Genomic DNA, 16709 nt, shown 5'->3' with positions numbered 1-16709 from the left:
AACCAACAGATGAGATCTGTATTCCAGGCGTTCTCTCAGTATTTTAATGATCTCCTTGCTCCTGGAAGGGAGGAGTTACAGTCTCTTGTACTGATGAGGCTTGGAAGTAGCTCACTCAACGTGGGAGGCCACATCTCTGACTCCCATCTGGTGCCCTCCACTGTCAGTACGTTGGCGTCAGACAAGTGGGAGGATCTGGGTCAGGCCTGGCACCACCTTCGCTCCCTGTGACTCCCCTTGGCTCTGCCCCAGCATGGATGATAGAGCCCCGGCATCCTGTGTCCAAATCCCAGCCTGATCAATGCTATAGCCTTTGGTTTCCTTGTCTGTAAAGTTGATGGTGATCCCAATCTCCTAGGGTTGCCGTGAGCATAATTAAAATTCCTGGTCCCGTGCTCGCTTAGGCAGCACATATACTAAAATTCCTGGTCCCTGGGCAGCCCAGGTGGCTCAACGGTTTGGCGCCACCTTAAGCCCAGGGCCTGATCCTGGAGACCCAGGATCGAGTCCCACGTCGTTGGGCTCCCAGCATGGAGCCTGCTTCTCCTTCTGCTTGTGTCTCTGCCTCTCTCTCTCTCTCTCTCTCTGTCTCTCATGAATGAATAAATAAAATCTTTAAAAATAATAATAACAGGGGCAGCCCCGGTGGCTCAGCGGTTTAGCTCCACCTTCAGCCCAGGGCCTGATCCTGGAGACCCAAGATCTAGTCCCACATCCAGCTCCCTGCATGGAGCCTGCTTCTCTCTCTGCCTGTGTCTCTGCCTCTCTCTCTCTCTCTGTCTGTAATAAATACATAAAATCTTAAAAATAATAATAATAGGGGCAGCCCTGGTGGCTCAGCAGTTTAGCGCTACCTTCAGCCCAGGGTGGGATCCTGGAGACCTGGGATCGAGTCCCATGTCAGGCTCCCTGCATGGGGCCTGTTTCTCCCTCTGCCTGTGTCTCTGCCTCTCTCTTTCTCTATGTCTCTCATGCATAAATAAAATCTTTAAAATAATAATAATAATAATAAAATAAAATAAAATTTCTGGCCCATAAATCTAATAAATTTGATTTGCATTTTTAAAAAAGATTTTATATATTTATTCATGAGAGATGCACAGAGAGAGAGAGGCAGAGACATAGGCAGAGGGAGAAGAGGGCTCCCCACAATGAGCCTGATATGGGACTTGATCCCAGGACTCTGGGAACACGACCTGAGCTGAAGGCAGACACTCAATCGCTGAGCCACCCAGGCATCCCATGATTTGCATTTTTATCTTAACTACCAGGCCATTCCTTCTGTAGTTCAGGAGAGCACCCTTTCACCCCAGCGGCTCAAAATATATTGTAATCTTTGTGCTCTCACTGCCATATTTTCCTTACTATGGGCTCCCATATTTTCCTTACTATCTCCCAAATTTACCTGGATTTAAGAATTACAGTTTGGGGCCTTTTTTTTTAAAGATTTATTTATTTATTTGAGAGAGAAAGTGGGGGGGGTGCTGAGAGAGCGGCAGAAGGAGAGGGAGATAATCTCAAGCAGACTCCATGCTGAGCATGGGGCACCACATGGGGCTCAATCCCACGACCCCAAGATCACAACCTGCAGCATTGTTTGATTATGAAATAAAAACTAAAGACCAGCAACAAAAAATAATAAAATAAAATGCAATTCCTGTCCCAGAAGAGGTGCTTGATTATGGTTTCTCTGGATGCAGGAGCAGCTCTGGTGCATCAAGCTGGGGGGGAACCTGTGCCCCTTCCCTGTGCCCCTTCCCTGTGCCCCCCCACCCCGGTGCTCCCTTCTCCCAGCCTCATAGCAGGTGGCATCTGTGTCCTTCTCCTGGCAGCTCCCCCTTTGAGCTGACCCAGGATTGAGGCCAGAGGAGGACATACAGCTGGGACTGCCTGGGTGTAGGACTCCCACCTCTTGCCTCCTGTGCTCTCATGATCTAGAAGTGTCACTTCCATAAGGGCAGGAACACCCAGAGAGGAGCCCCTCCCCTCAGGCTCGCCCAGGCTCAGGGAGAGTAGTCCTGCCGGGAATGGTGGGGGAGGGCAGGGGGGGTGCTGCAGACTGCATCGTGCTCCCTGCCCTCTGCCCACCAGGTGCCTGGTGCACATCGTCCGCTCCACCTCCCTCAAGTACTCCAAGATCCGCCAGTTCCAGGAGCATTTCCAGTTCGACGTGTGCCGCCACGAGGTGCGCTATGGCTGCCTGCGGGAAGACAGCTGCCACTTTGCCCACAGCTTCATCGAGCTCAAAGTGTGGCTGCTGCAGCAGTACTCAGGTGAGGGGGCTGGGCAGGGGCAGGCGGAGGGGAGGCGCGGGACCTGCTGAGGGTGGATGGGCCAGCCCGCAGCAGGTGGCAGAGGGGGCCTAAAGGAGTTCAGAGGGGCAGTGGCTTGATGGGAGACGTGCCTCTGCAGGAGCCGGTGCCCCTTAGACATCACAGAGGACACAAAGGCTCTGATCTCTAGAAGCTTCCAGGCCCTGCTCTCGGGGAGCTTCCAGGCTTGAAAGATCCTGGGTTTATCCCTATCCGGGCACTGCCAGCAGAACACAGGTGGAAGAGGAAGAAGGGGCAGAGCCAGGCTGCCTGGTTGGTCATCAGCAGGTCACTTCCCCTCGCTGAGCCTCCCCTTGCCCATCTGTGAACTGGTGACCATAATCTCCATCTCAGCTGAGGAGATTAAAAGCTATTCGCTTACTCATTCATCTGATAGTGTGATGAGTGTACCTGCTGTGTGTCGGGCCTGAGCAAGGACCCCTTGAGGTCCTGGTTCTCCAAGAACATCTGATATCTGTAAGCAAAGGCAAGAGAGCATAGTAAGTATGTAGTAAATCCTGCATTCCATCTGGTCTAGGACGCACGTTCCCCCCACTGTGTATTGTAATGTAATTTAGCAGCATTGTTTTGGGTGTAACATAAAATAACGGTGCATCTAACAATTGACGTCTTCTTCTTACGGTTGATGAAATAGGGTTGTGTGATTTCAGACGTGCTCAGTGCTGAGAGGAAAGTAACACAGAGGGAGAGGGGCTCAGGCTGGGGCATCTGGGATAAGATGGTTGGGGAAGGTCTCTGTGAGGAGGTGGTATTTGAGCAAGAAAGGGTAGGGAGAGGGCAGCCCTGGTGGCGCAGCAGTTTAGCACCGCCTGCAGCCCAGGGCGTGATCCTGGAGACGCTGGATCGAGTACCACGTCAGGCTCTCTGCATGGAGCTTGCTTCTCCCTCTGCCTGTATCTCCGCCCCTCTCTCTCTGTGTCTCTATGAATAAATAAATAAAATCTTAAAAAAAAAAAAGAAAGAAAAAAAAATAAAAAAATAAAAAAAATAAAAAATAAATAAAAAGAAAGAAAGAAAGGGTAGGGAGAGAGTGCCAGGAGAGGGAAGAGCAAGGCTGGAGGCCCTGAGGCGGGATCAAGCTTGGTACAGAAATGCTGTTTGTGAGAGTGGAGCACCTTAGTGCATGGGGGGAGGGGGGCCTGAGGTTGGTAGGGACCTGAGTGTGTGGAAGTCTCTAGGTTGTACATAGAGTCGGGATTGTTCTCAATATGATGTGCAGGGTGTGGAGGGTTTAAGTGGGTAGAGGTATATGTGATATGATCAATATTTTTTATTTATTTAATTTTAATTAATTTATTTGAGAGAGAGAACACAGTAGGGGAAAGGGCAGAGGCAGAGGGAGAAGCAGGTTCCCCATTGCGCAGGCATCCCAATACAGGGCTCAATCCCAGGACCCCAGGATCATGACCTGAGCCAAACGCAGACGCCTAATCAACTGAGCCACCCTGATCAATATTTTTTTAAAAGTCGCCCTGGCCACTGGGTGGAGGATAGAGGGGTAAGGGCGGACAGTGGGGGGACCAGGGAAGGTGTGGCTCAGGCCGGGGTAACAGTGGCAGGGGTGGAAGGAGTGATCAGATTCTGACAAAGGATGGCATAAGGTCAACTGCAAGGGTTTTGAGCAGAGTAACCGGAAGGATGGGGTTGCTATGTTCTCAGCAGGGGAGGCTGTAGGAGGAGCAGGTTTGGGGAGTCCTGTCAGGGTTCACTGTGGGATGGGAGGGGCTTGAGATTCCTCTTGGACTTCAAGTAGAGATATTGAGCAGGCAGGTGGATGTGGAAGTCTGGAAGTTCACAGGAGACGTCTGAGCTGGAGAGATCTATTTAGGAATCACTAGCAAGAAGATGGGTGTCAAGCACAGTGCCTGGCCTAGAGGAACTCCCCAGTGACACACGGTCACCATGGAGCAGCATCCATAGGACAGGATCAAAAGGAAATCAGTCTAGAAAGGGACTGGAGGAGATGGAAGGAGAGCACACTTCATAAAAAGTGCTCCAAGCTTTTCCTCAGAGGGTGGGTTCAGTAGTCAGCAGTCAAATTGGAAGGTCTGGGCCACAGCGTTTGGGTGGCTGCCCCTTTGCTCACTCACAGTGAAGAGCAGCAGCCCCTCAGTGAGCTAGTGAGCCTGCCTGGGCCAAACATGAAGCCCTAACAACCAGTGGACTAGAGGCCACCAAGAAGAAGTCAGGCCTGAGACCCCCACTGAGGGGGGTGGGTTCAAAGAAGGGTGCTGAGCAGCAGGCCCAAGAGACTGGCATGAAGGCAGTCACCATGCCATGCTGCAGAGTCAACATCTTTCTCCTGCATTTTCCCACTCTTAGCTGCATTTGATTCTCCTGCTCCCTGTGAGGGTTTGGAGCAGGTTCTTCTTTTATTTGTTTTATTAAGATTTTATTTATTTATTTGAGAGAGAAAGAGACAGAGAGAGCAACAGAGAGCATAAGTGGGGAGCAGAGGGAGCAGCAGGCTCCCCACTGAGCAAAGAGCCTGATGTGAGGTTCAATCCCAGGACCCCAGGATCATGATCTGAGCTGAAGGCAGCAGCTTAACCGACTAAGCCATCCAGGTGCCCTGAGGTCCTTCATTCTGTTTTTGTTTTTAAAGATTTTATTTGTCAATTCATGAGACACACACAGAAAGAGAGGCATAGACACAGGCAGAGGGAGAAGCAGGCTCCATGCAAGGGGCCCGACATGGGACTCGATCCCGGGTCTCCAGGATCACGCCCTGGGCTGAAGGCAGGCGCTAAATCACTGAGCCACCCGGGCTGCCCGAGGTCCTTCATTCTTTTTTTTTTTTTTTTTTTTTTTTTTTTTTTTTCCGAGGTCCTTCATTCTTAATGCAGATTAAGAGGCCCAGAGAGGATGAATGCTTTCTCTGCTGCCCATGTGTTTGTGTGGCAGGTCCTTAGCGTGGGTCTGGGTGGCCCTTGCAGATCCCCTGCCTTTCTCTTTGCTACTCTCCTTCACATATGCCGTGTCTGGTCCCGCCCTCCACAGGCATGACCCACGAAGACATCGTCCAGGAATCCAAGAAGTACTGGCAGCAGATGGAGGCCCATGCAGGGAAGGCCAGCAGCAGCTTGGTGAGGCCCTGGATTGGCGTTGGGGGTAGGACCCAGGACCCCGAGGGCCATTCCCCATCCCTTTAATTGAACGTAATTTCAGACTTAGCAGAAAATTATCAGAATACTACAAAGAATTTGTGTATTCTCATTTCTGGATTCCCCAGATAGTAACCATTTTACCACATTCCACACTCACTTTGTCCTGTGTGTGTGTGTGTGTGTGTGTGTGTGTCCACACATAGACATATATATACAATTATATACATACTTTCTCCTGAACCATTTGAGAATAAGTGGTAGACATGATGCCTCATCACCCCTAAATCCTTTGGTGTCTATTTCCTAAAAATAAGGACACTGTCTTACATAATAACCACAGGACAGTTGTCAGCATCACAGAACTAACATTGCTATAATTTTTCAGATGATGTCCTATTATTCAGATTTTGTGAATCATCCCCAAATCCCAAGTGACACTGTATTTATTTGTTGTGTCTCTATAGTCTCTCTCTCTCTCTCTCTCTCTCTCTCTCTCTTTTTAGGGATTTTATTTATTTATTTGAGAAAGAGAGAGGGAAAGCATGAGTGGAGGGAAGGGCAGAGGGAGAGGGAGAAGCAGGCTCCCTGCTAAGCAGGAGCCCGACACAGGGCTCAACCCCAGGACCTCAGGATCATGACTTGAGCCGAAGGGAGACACTTCACCAACTGAGCCACCCGGGGGCCCCTGTCTAGTCTCTTTGGATCTAGAGCAGTCCCCTGGTCTTTTTTGTCTTACATGATACTGATGGTTTTGAAGAGCCGCTATCTTGTAAAAGGCTCATCCATTTGGGATTGTCTGGTTCCTCAAACCCCAGAGGTGATGTTATTATGCTCGCCTCAGTTCACTCATCAGGAGCACATCATCTCTGTGTGTCACTTTACTGGTGATCACTTGATTAAAGGTGCCTCCAAGGTAAAGGTTTCTCTACCGTGAAGTTATGTTTTTCCCCCTTTGTAATGAAAAGTATCTTCTGGGGAGGGTCCTTGAGACCATGTAAATATTCCTTCCCACTGATCGTACCATTCCCATCCATCCCAATCCTCATCCTGTTCCTGAAGAAGTGAGCTGTGGCACTGTGGCATTTGCAGATGGGGAAACTGAGTCTCAGAGCATGCTAGAGACTAACCCAGGGTCACACTTAGTGGAATAAATGCCTGGTTCTCTGACATCTTATCCAGAACTTGCTCTGCTCCCCACCCCCAACCAGTACCATTCCCACCACCAGAGGATTCCCCACCCATAAAATGGGGATCATAATCTTGCCTGCCATCTCCAGGGTGGCTGTGAGGGTCATAGAACCCGACCAAGCTGCAGCTTGCAGAGTCCCTGCTCCACACTGGGCCCCATGCCATCCTCAATCCTCATATCCTCCCCAAGAGGTAGGGACTGTTTTAGCCGTGGATGACAGCGGGAAAAGAAAGGGTGGTCTCAGGCCCAAAAGATAGTGTGAGGTGAGCCCCCTATGCCATCCACACATAAGGGATGACCCCCCCCTCCCCAGGCCAAACCCACCCACCAGTCACTTTGGGAGAAGGCTAGGCCCCTGGCCCCTCCTGAGTGGGTGTGGCAGTGAGCCAGGGGGCAGGGCAGGCTGCCCCACAGGGCTGCCTGGTTCCTTTGGGACTTGCCCTTCTCTCTAGCCCATCATTCTGGTCCTTTTTCTTTCTCTCCCCGCTTCCTGGGTTGTCCTCCTCCTCTGTCCCTCCCTGTACTGTCCTCTTTTCCCTACCCCCTCTCTGCCATGTGGTTTGTTTTTTGTTCCTGGCCAGGATCCTGGCTGGAAAGCAGTGAGGGGCTTGGGTTGGACCTGCAGTGTTATCTTCTAAGAGAACTCTGAGTCTTCACCACCTCCTACCCCTTCTTCCTCCTCAGGGCTGCTGCCAGGGTCCCCAGGAACGGGGGCAGGCCTAGCTGCCCAAGGGTGCCATGAGAGGCTTCAACCCCCTTTTGCTGCCAGGGGCCCCACCCAGCCCACCCAAGTTGCCACTCTTGGGCCTGGCTGGGGAACAGGGCTTCTGTGCCAGGCCTGGCCACAACCAGGGCATGAGGCGTCTTGCTTGCTTGCCACCAGATGGCGGAGCCAGCAGCACTTGGGGCCAAGGATGAGATGCCAGGGGAGAAGCTGCTCGGGTCCAGTGCCCACGGCACCGCAGCTGTGCCATCCCACAACAAAGCTCCTGCCTCTCACCAGGATCCTGTCCTCAGACCACTTACCCGTGGGTGGATTAGTAACCTCTGTGAACCTCTGCTTCTGTTCAGTCCTACCTGACCCCAGGGCTACAGCGAGGAGTTGGTGAGGCTGTACAGTTGTAGAAAGGGAAGCTCAGTGACCTGGCATGGCTGTTCGTTAGAGTAGCCTCCCCCCCCCCCGCCCCTGCAATTCCCTCACCTGTGAAATGGTCCCCTCGGGCTTCTGTGAGAATCCAATGGGACACCTAGATATCAGTAGTGATGTGGAGAACCTCCTGCCCGCTCTAACACAGGCCATGCCCTAGTTACAAAGCTCTGCTTTTACCTTGTTACTGAGGTGACATGGGGGTTATCCTGGGGCTGAGCCAGGCTGCGAGTCATCCAGCACCTGGCCAAGGGTCAGTCAACACATGTGGACAGAACCCCTTCCTGCTCAAGGACAGGCCCTGAGCGAGGTAGTTCTAGGCACACAGGGTACTCCCACAGTAGAGGACATGTACCCTCTTCTAGCCTGGGGGAGAGAGAGCGGCCTGGAGGGGGGACCCCACATCTGAGGCTCCAGAGAGGACAGAGAGGCTCTAGGTAATGGGACAGTCAGTAATTTAGCCAACGTAGTTGGAGGAGGAGGTTGAAAGTGGCAGAAGACAAGGCTGCATGGGCATCTCCCCCACTTTCACCGCCCCCTCCCATCCCAAGGGTGCCAAAGAACAGGCCCTCCTGCCTTCAAAGGAAAGGCTAGAGCAGAGCATGAGGATGAAGTCCAGGGCCGCCCAGGCAGGCTCCTGTGCAAGTGGCTTCCCACCTGGGCCCTGCTGCCTGCCAGGCCCAGCCCTCCTAGCTGGAGGAGTTGATCAACATGAGTCAGGTACTGTGGGAGCTCCTAGGATGGGTGGCTGCCACTTAGAAGAACTCCAGGGAATGCTTCCTAAAGGAGGTGGTACTCGAGCTGAGTTTTGAAAGTTTCCAGAAACAGCGTGACCAAGTCCAGAGGAAGGACATTCCAGGCAGAGGGAACAGCATGTGCAAAAGCAAGCCATGCTCAGGGAAATGCCAGCAGCTCCAAAGAGCAGACCCATGGGGACCAGCCAGAGAAGGCAGAGAATATTCGATCGGGAATCAGAAGCCCCGTCCCAGGCCTGGTTCCCACACTGAGAGGCCAGGGGACCTAGAGTGGGGAGGTTATTTCCCTCTGGGAAGTGGTGATGGGCCGGCTCATTCTAAGGCCCTGAGTGGCCCTAACACTCCTGGAGGCCGCCTGTGTGACAGACTCCAGGCCTCCACCCTGATGCCTTTGGATTCACCAACCCCCTTCCCCCAACAGGGCGCCCCTCGGACACATGGGCCCAGCACCTTCGACCTGCAGATGAAGTTTGTGTGTGGCCAGTGCTGGAGGAATGGGCAGGTGGTAGAGCCTGACAAAGATCTCAAGTACTGTAGCGCCAAGGCCCGGCACTGGTGAGCCAGGCGCCCAGCAGGGGCTTGGGCAGGGTGGGGCCCACCCGAGCACCACGGGTAAGGAGGCCGGGGCTCTGCACTGGGCTCTCCCCAAAAAGCACCCGTCTGTCCTACAGTTGGACCAAGGAGCGGCGGGTCCTTCTGGTGATGTCAAAGGCCAAGAGGAAATGGGTGTCGGTGAGGCCACTGCCATCCATTCGCAACTTCCCACAGCAATATGATGTGAGCGCCAGGAATGAGGTGCAGGGTGGTGGTAGGAACTCAGGTGTGGGGGCAGAGGGGCCTTGGGAGGGCTTGTCTGCTGGTTGGAGCTGTCGCATAATCCAACGGACTCAGCAGGCTCACCCCACACCCACCCTGCAGCTCTGCATCCATGCGCAGAATGGCCGCAAGTGCCAGTACGTGGGGAACTGCTCCTTTGCACACAGCCCAGAGGAGAGGGACATGTGGACGTTCATGAAGGAGAATAAGAGTGAGTGGGAAGACCAGGCAGGATGGGGGCCTGGCCCAGGGTCCCCTCATTGCCAGATACCCCAACTCATCAGCAGGTTCAAGAATACCTGCTCTCTCCCTTTGCCACCCAGGCCCTCCTCCTGCCACCCCCGGCCGTACCCTCTCTGCATTTTCCATTGTTGACCGGGCAGCCCTGACAGCAAGGCCTGCAGTGCCCCCAGCTCCCACATCCGGGGGGGGAGGCGGATCATGGGGCAGAACGGATGGAGAATCCTGTCCCACCAAGCACCCTGTCCTCTCCTTCCCACCAGTCCTGGACATGCAGCAGACCTATGACATGTGGCTGAAGAAACACAACCCAGGGAAGCCAGGGGAAGGGACCCCGATCAGTTCTCGGGAAGGGGAGAAGCAGATCCAGATGCCCACGGACTACGCCGACATCATGGTAACGGCCTCACCCATGTTCGGGCCAGCCCCCGAGCCTGATATGGTTGGGCGTTGGGGCGGGCTCAGCCTCCCTGGGGGGATCGGTCTGGGCAGAAGTGTGAGGAATGGGCACCCACAGCACTGTGCACCCCCCCCCCAGATGGGCTACCACTGCTGGCTCTGCGGCAAAAACAGCAACAGCAAGAAGCAGTGGCAGCAGCACATCCAGTCCGAGAAGCACAAAGAGAAGGTCTTCACTTCCGACAGCGACGCCAGTGGCTGGGCCTACCGCTTCCCCATGGGCGAGTTCCGGCTCTGCGACAGGTGCTCCCCGGGGAGGGCAGGGCCGTGGGTGGGCATGGCGGGACCTGGTGGGCTGCAGGGTGGGCCTGAGAGAGCCCATGGCCAGCCCCCACGCCCCTTGTCCTAGAGATGGCGTGCAGAGGGTGGTGTCCCAGAGCAGCTGCTCGTGGATGTGAGGAGCGTGGGGCCGGGGTGGGGCAGGATGCTGCCCGGGGCTCAGAACCGCCAGGCCCCCACCTGCAGCCCTGGGTCAGGTCCTAGAGGAGGCTGGGCCCGAGGCTGTCCAGGGAGAGGCTTGTCTTGGGGGAAGCCAAGTAGCCAGCCCGGGGTCCGCAGCCCATGGTGGAAAGGGCGCGGGGCGTGGGCAGTGAGCCTTCTGCTGCCCACAGGCTCCAGAAGGGCAAGGCCTGCCCAGATGGGGACAAGTGCCGCTGCGCTCACGGGCAGGAGGAGCTCACCGAGTGGCTGGACCGGCGCGAGGTGCTGAAGCAGAAGCTGGCCAAGGCCCGCAAGGATATGCTTCTGTGCCCCCGGGATGACGACTTTGGCAAATACAACTTCCTGCTGCAAGAGGACGGGAACACTGCCGGTGCCGCTCCAGAAGCCCCTGTTGCCGCTGCTGTCACTGGGGAGTAGGGCCCGCTCTGGGCCTCGGGTGAAGTCCTAGGGTCAGGGGCGGGGGTGGGGACAGAGGGCCTGATAGGAGGGCCAGGGCAGGGGTGGGGGACCGCCCTCCTCAGGCAGCCCCCAGCCCCCTCCGGGGCCCCCTCCATCCTCTCTGCCCCCACCACCTGTGTGCAGACCCAGGGCCACATGCTGCAGCCCTAAGTGGTCCCAGGGTCCTCATCCTGCCAGAACCCCGGGCAGATGCCCCCACCCCCCTGGGTTCCCCTGGTTGGGGAGGGAGGGGCCTGGCCCACCCCTCCAGCCTCAGCCTACAGCTTTAACTTCTGTCTGCTCCTAAAGGGGGCCCAAAGCTCAGGGCTGGGGAGCCTGGGGTCCCCACTTGAATCTGCAGCAGGAGGGTCCTCCCTGCCCTACCCTCACCCCATCCCCACCTCCCCTGGGGGCAGATCAGGACACCACAGAGGGCTGGAGGCCCCAATTAGCTTTAAATGCCACCCCAGGATGGAGCCGGGAACACAATATTGGTCGCTTGCCCTCCGGGGCCTCAGTTTCCCCTCTGGTTGGAAGAGTGGGTGGGGCTGGGCTAGATGATCTCTGGAGCCTTTCCAGCCAGGCCACCGGCCCAACCCTCCTCCTCGTGGGCCACTGAATGTAGACTAGGTCCTCAGAGTCCCTGGAGATGATTCGGCCCAGACCCCCTCATTGCAGAGAGGGAGGGCAGGGCAGGGATGGGTGACCTGCCCAGGGTCTCCAGGCCACGGAACGAGGTAGAGCCAGGAGAAGGCCAGTTGTCTGCTGGAGCCTCCAGGCTCTTAGCAGGGACAGGACCCTCTCTGAATTAGTGTGCCATGGGGGTCCCAGGCAGTGCCACCTCTGGGCCGAGGAAAGGAGGTCATGTCAGCACTCTGCAGAGGGACCGTCCCCTCCTGAGGATGATTGTGGGGAGTGTGGCAGCACGACGCCCACTTGGGCAGTGGTAACGGGCAGGGTGCCCATGGGCTCAGCTTCCACGTGATGTACTGGGAGGAAGGGGAGGGGTGGGGTCAGGAATGTGGAGAGAAGGGAGGTGACGCTGGGCAGCAGGGGCCAGTTGGGGATCGGACCCAGCCCCTCTTTCCTGGGGACCCAGCATGGCCCTCTCCCCCTTCTCCTCAGACCTAGACATACAGTTGCGTCCTAGCCCTCCCTGATTCCTGGCCTTGCCAGCTGCCTGGGACCCCAGCTGACCCCCAGCCCCTGCTCCCAGCCACCAAGCCCTGTCCCATCCCTGTCCCCACCCTCTTGTCTGCCCGTCTGCGTGTACCCCCTCCTCTCCATCCCACCCCCTGACCCATGGGCAGACCCAGCCTCCCCCAGTTCCTGAGACATTCCAGAATGTCCCACGCTGTGGGCCCTCCCCCCGGGAGGAACCAGGGGCCACAGCTGGAGTCAGGGGTGGGGGTGAGATGGAGAGAATGGAATCCCCCTCATTTCTCCTCAAGCAAGGATCGATAGCGAGCAATGATGTGATTATGGGCACCCCGGGCGCAGAGAACGTTGTTCCTCTTGCTGTCACTGCCCAGCCCTCCCCAGTAACCGTGGCATGCACCCTTCCCTCTCCCTGTACCCCCCCTCGCCCCTGCCCCCAGCAGGCCAGCACCATAGAATCCCTCCCGGCGCTGGTGGCATGACTGGAGGGGAGGAGAGACCACACGCAAGTTGGGGGCCATGGCTGTGAATGTCGATGACACTTGTTTTCCCTGATCCGTGATGTTGCAGTCTGTCGTCACCAGCCTCGTTTTTAGTGTGTATATATGTCGCCCCCGTGATGCATATATACACAGGTATTAAATATATCGCTCTATATAATATTATATATGTGTGTGGTATCCAAGGAATCACTTCTAATGAGGGCTAAAGATAAAGAATTTGGCCAGAAAATGCAGCCATCCTGGTGTAATTAAGAGGGCTTTTTCAGATTTGGGGGCCTTGGAGCCATGGGTTGGAGGTGGTTTGGCAGCAGGGGCAAGAGTGGCCCTGCCCAGGCCCAGTTTCCAGACCACTCCAGCCTTGCTGGGAGAGAGCAGTGGTGCTCCAGCCAAGAAAATGATTGGTGTGTGTCTCCCGCCCCAGAGAATAGGATCAGAGTCTATCTAGATTTTTCTTTTTCAACCTGTTCTCCATCCAGGAGCCCTTGGGATCTGGGGCTCCCCAGCCTGGCTAGAGCTGGATTCCCCCCCAGGTTGGGAAGAGAGCAAAGAGGCAGGGGGCGGAGGAGCAGGAGTACGCTTTGAATGATGAGGGTGATTATTTCAGTCGTGACCCCGACTGGGAGGCTTGGAGAGTTGACTCAGGGGCCTGTGCCCACTGCCAGCAGGCAGAGACAAGACTTCGGACAGGTGCCCCCGATGTGAGTGTCCCTTTTGGGGAAGGGGAAGGAGGGATGCTGCATTTCTCAGCTGGGCAGTAATCAATTTAATGGTCCTTTTAAAATGTCTGTGTATTAAAAATTTAAGAATACCACACTTTAATATTAAATATTCATAAGGTCTAGTATCTTGATAATAATGTAGATGTTTTAATAACAATTTTTGTCCTTCTTAAAATAAAATGAAAGAAACTTGATTCTTTTAGCCTTTGTTCTAGAAAATAAACGTGTGCACTTTGACCTCTTTCCCCAAGGTGTCACTCCTGTTCTGAGCTGCCTGCGTCTGGAGGCCTGGGCGGCTCTGTGCACGTGGGGCAGAGCTGCCTGGTGTGGGGCATGCCTCAAGGCGGACATTCCGCGGGCTGAGGGGCAAAAGGTCTGTGTCCCTGTGTAAACAGGGCAACCTAGCTGACCCCAGCTCAGGCATGCAGCACCTGGGCTGGCAGGGACAAGCTGTGCTGTGTACAAGTGGCCCCAGCAGCCACCCTTCACCCTCCTGCAGCCTGCCTCCGCGTGGGGCTGTCCAGAGGTACCCACGCCTCCCTGCCTTTATCAAGGGCACCATCCTGAGTTCCAGATGGCTGGCTCTGTGCCCTTTCTGGGTGTGGCTTTTCCAGGAAAGTGAGGGTCTGTGTCATGCTTCGAAATTGGATTCTTTTTTTTTTTTTTTTTAAGATTTTATTTATTTATTCATGAGAGACACACAGAGAGAGGCAGAGACACAGGCAGAGGGAGAAGCAGGCTCCCTGAAGGGAGCCTGATGCGGGACTCGATCCCAGGTCTCCAGAGTCACGCCCTGGGCCGAAGGCAGGCGCTAAACTGCTGAGCCAGCCAGGTGTCCCGTGGATTCTGACTGCAACCCCGACTCCTCTGGGCCCAGATTTCTCATCTTGAAAAGGAGAGGGCGAATTGGATTGCCAATTCTCAGTCGGGGAAGCCCGTATCTGCTGGGCTGATACACTTTTCCAGATCTCTTGGGTTGTGCATGTTGCAGGTGATGGAGGGGAATCCTGATGGGAGGGGCTGCATGTGCTCAAGAGCACGCTCTCACCAGACCACTTGCAACTGCAGGAACAGGGGTCCAAGGCCGATGAATTCTCCAAGGGCGAATCATTTGGGCCAGATATGCATAGGGGCTCAGGTCCTTGATAAATGACCAGATGAGCAAGGTTAACCACCAACTTGACTGAGCACCTTCTGTGCACCAGGCCCGGGATGTGGCGTGTCTGTTCTCTACAACAACCCTGCACGTTTGATGTCCACATCTTACAGATGTTCAGCAAGGGTTCCAAGGATCCTCAGGAAGGAAACAGGAAAAGGAGAACCACTGGGAACTGAGTGATGATTGGCAGAGGTCCCTTCAGCACTGATGTTCTGTGGGGTTCTCAGCACCACTGGCAGGACCGTGAAAAGCCAAACCAGCATAGCAAGCAAGGTACAACTCCGAAAAGAAAAAAGCAGACCCGTCCTCAGGCTGGAGAGATCATGAACCTGCACCTGGACACCCCCCCACACCCTTGAACTCAGAAAAATCAAAGAAAGTAAGATATGCTGAACCTTGATGCAGCTGGGGGATGAAATTCTTCAATTCTCTACATTCCCCGGAGTTCTCTTCTGGTCGTCCTTTAGCTCAGGTGATCAGTTGGTAAACAGTCACTGAGCATCCATTCCATCTCAGGTCCTGGGAACACAGTTACTGAAGAAATGTGGCTTCCCTTGAGCCCACAGTCTGCCAGGGGATACAGATCTATGTGGGAGAAGGTAGGAAAGCAGGACAGGCACAGCTCCAGGTGCCAGATCAGGGAGGGCTTCCTGGAGGAGGCAGAGCTGGAACAGGAGCTGACGAAGATGGTTGTATCACTATCCTCTGTGCACTTACTGTCCTGCACCTTTCTTTTTCTCTCAGTTGTATTTTGTGTGTGCATCTCCAAGCCCCGATGTAACCTAGATATTTATGATCAGTGGCTGACAGTTTATCCATCAAGGAGCCAGAGCTGGCTTTAGCAGCCTCCAGTTACTGAACACAGGTCCATTTCTGGTCTTCACGCCTGTGGGAAAGGGCCACAGTAGGCACCACCACCACCATGGAGCCCCAGCAGGCTCTTCCTCCCTACCTCTGGGGAAGCTGCTGCTAAGGAAAGGCCAACTGGGCAGGGAGGGTGGCTGCCAGAGACCTGCAGGGGGACTCTGCACCTCTCCAGAGAAAGCCCTTGAGGGGGTGGCCAGAAACTGTGCCCACTATTACCCCCTTGCCGGGGGGCCATCCCCAGCAGGCGTCAGACCTCTGAGTCAGGAAACCCAAGGAGTGCAGACAACCCCAACATTCCCACCTTGAGGTCCCTTCCAAATGTCTCCAGGTTTCTCTGAGGCCTCCTCTCTCCCTGTCTCTCTCCTCTCCAGCCACTCAACCCAGCAACCCACTGAAGTGGCCCCTGTGTGACCATAGGTGACGCTGCCAACTGGAGGCGCTGGGGGCAGAGTAGGGGTGCCACGTGGACTGACTTGCAGTGGCATGAAAATCCCCTAAAGGGGGGGAACCTGCCTGGCCGGGTTTGTTACTTAACTTTGAATCCCTCACAAGGTCTAGGCTGGTGCCAGGTATGCAGTAAGCACACATGGTCTTAGATGCTTAGTACCTTTGTACAAGGAAAGGATTCTACAGAGAGTTCATGGGAACAGATTTCCAAGGATGAAATGTCATTCAGCAGGTGGGTATTGTTGAGACACGTAGGACATTTCCTGTTGCCCCTGGAATCCTGCTCCTTGCACCTACCCACTCCACCTTTGTAGTAAGCCAGTCTAGCACAAGAGTGGGTTTTCGAGCCAAGGAGCAGTTCAGTCAGCCCCAGCCTGCAAATCCCAGGTCAGCTTGAGGCAGCCAGCCCACCAGACCCACCTCACTCTCACCATCCAGCATCTCAGAAGCGAAGGACAGTGGAAGGATACATAAGAAACTAAATTCATTTACAAGGAAGAGGAATGAGGAGGAAGGACAGGAATAGAAATCCAAAGTGTTGAACTTGGAGCCTGAGACTGATTTTTAATTAATTGGGGAAAAGAGCAGAGTTTGGGGAGGGCTATTAGGGAGGATGGGTGGGCAATTAGAGGACAGGCTGAGGGCTGTTGGGGAGGGGAGAGGCCAGAGGGGTTCCTGGAGAATTTCTGCTTCTGTACAAAATAGAGTTTGGGAAAGCGGTGAAGAACTGCCTAGAAATCATCTACGGTGCAGGGGAACCAAATGCTTCTTGCATCCAATTGGGAGTGTCAGAGACATGGAATGGGCGTCGAAAAGAACTTCAGAGGTCACAACACTGAAGAGTCTGGGAACTGAGATCCAGATTAGCAGTGCAAGCTTGTCCAAATCCCACATCAGTGTGCGGCAGAATCAAAAGCCCGACCCCCCTACA

The 16709-nt window shown here is 54.7% G+C and overlaps 1 protein-coding gene across 2 annotated transcripts in view; it reads left to right on the top strand.

The window, feature by feature from the left end:
• ZC3H7B (zinc finger CCCH-type containing 7B) overlaps window positions 1–13499 on the top strand; it is a 62484-nt gene extending 48985 nt beyond the window's left edge. For both annotated transcript variants that reach the window (XM_025458680.3, XM_049115801.1), the window contains 8 exons: window positions 2092–2273; window positions 5334–5419; window positions 8953–9086; window positions 9203–9308; window positions 9450–9558; window positions 9851–9984; window positions 10126–10289; window positions 10658–13499. In XM_025458680.3, the coding sequence (XP_025314465.1) occupies window positions 2092–2273; window positions 5334–5419; window positions 8953–9086; window positions 9203–9308; window positions 9450–9558; window positions 9851–9984; window positions 10126–10289; window positions 10658–10904 (1162 nt within the window). In that variant the 3' untranslated portion in view covers window positions 10905–13499. The remainder of the gene's footprint in view (window positions 1–2091; window positions 2274–5333; window positions 5420–8952; window positions 9087–9202; window positions 9309–9449; window positions 9559–9850; window positions 9985–10125; window positions 10290–10657) is intronic.
• The last annotated feature ends 3210 nt before the right edge of the window (window positions 13500–16709 follow it).

The sequence above is a fragment of the Canis lupus genome, chromosome 10, assembly GCF_003254725.2.
Source record: "Canis lupus dingo isolate Sandy chromosome 10, ASM325472v2, whole genome shotgun sequence".
NCBI lineage: Eukaryota > Metazoa > Chordata > Mammalia > Carnivora > Canidae > Canis > Canis lupus.
The sequence above is the reverse complement of the archived record's forward strand: the minus strand, read 5'-3'. Positions and strand labels throughout refer to the sequence as shown.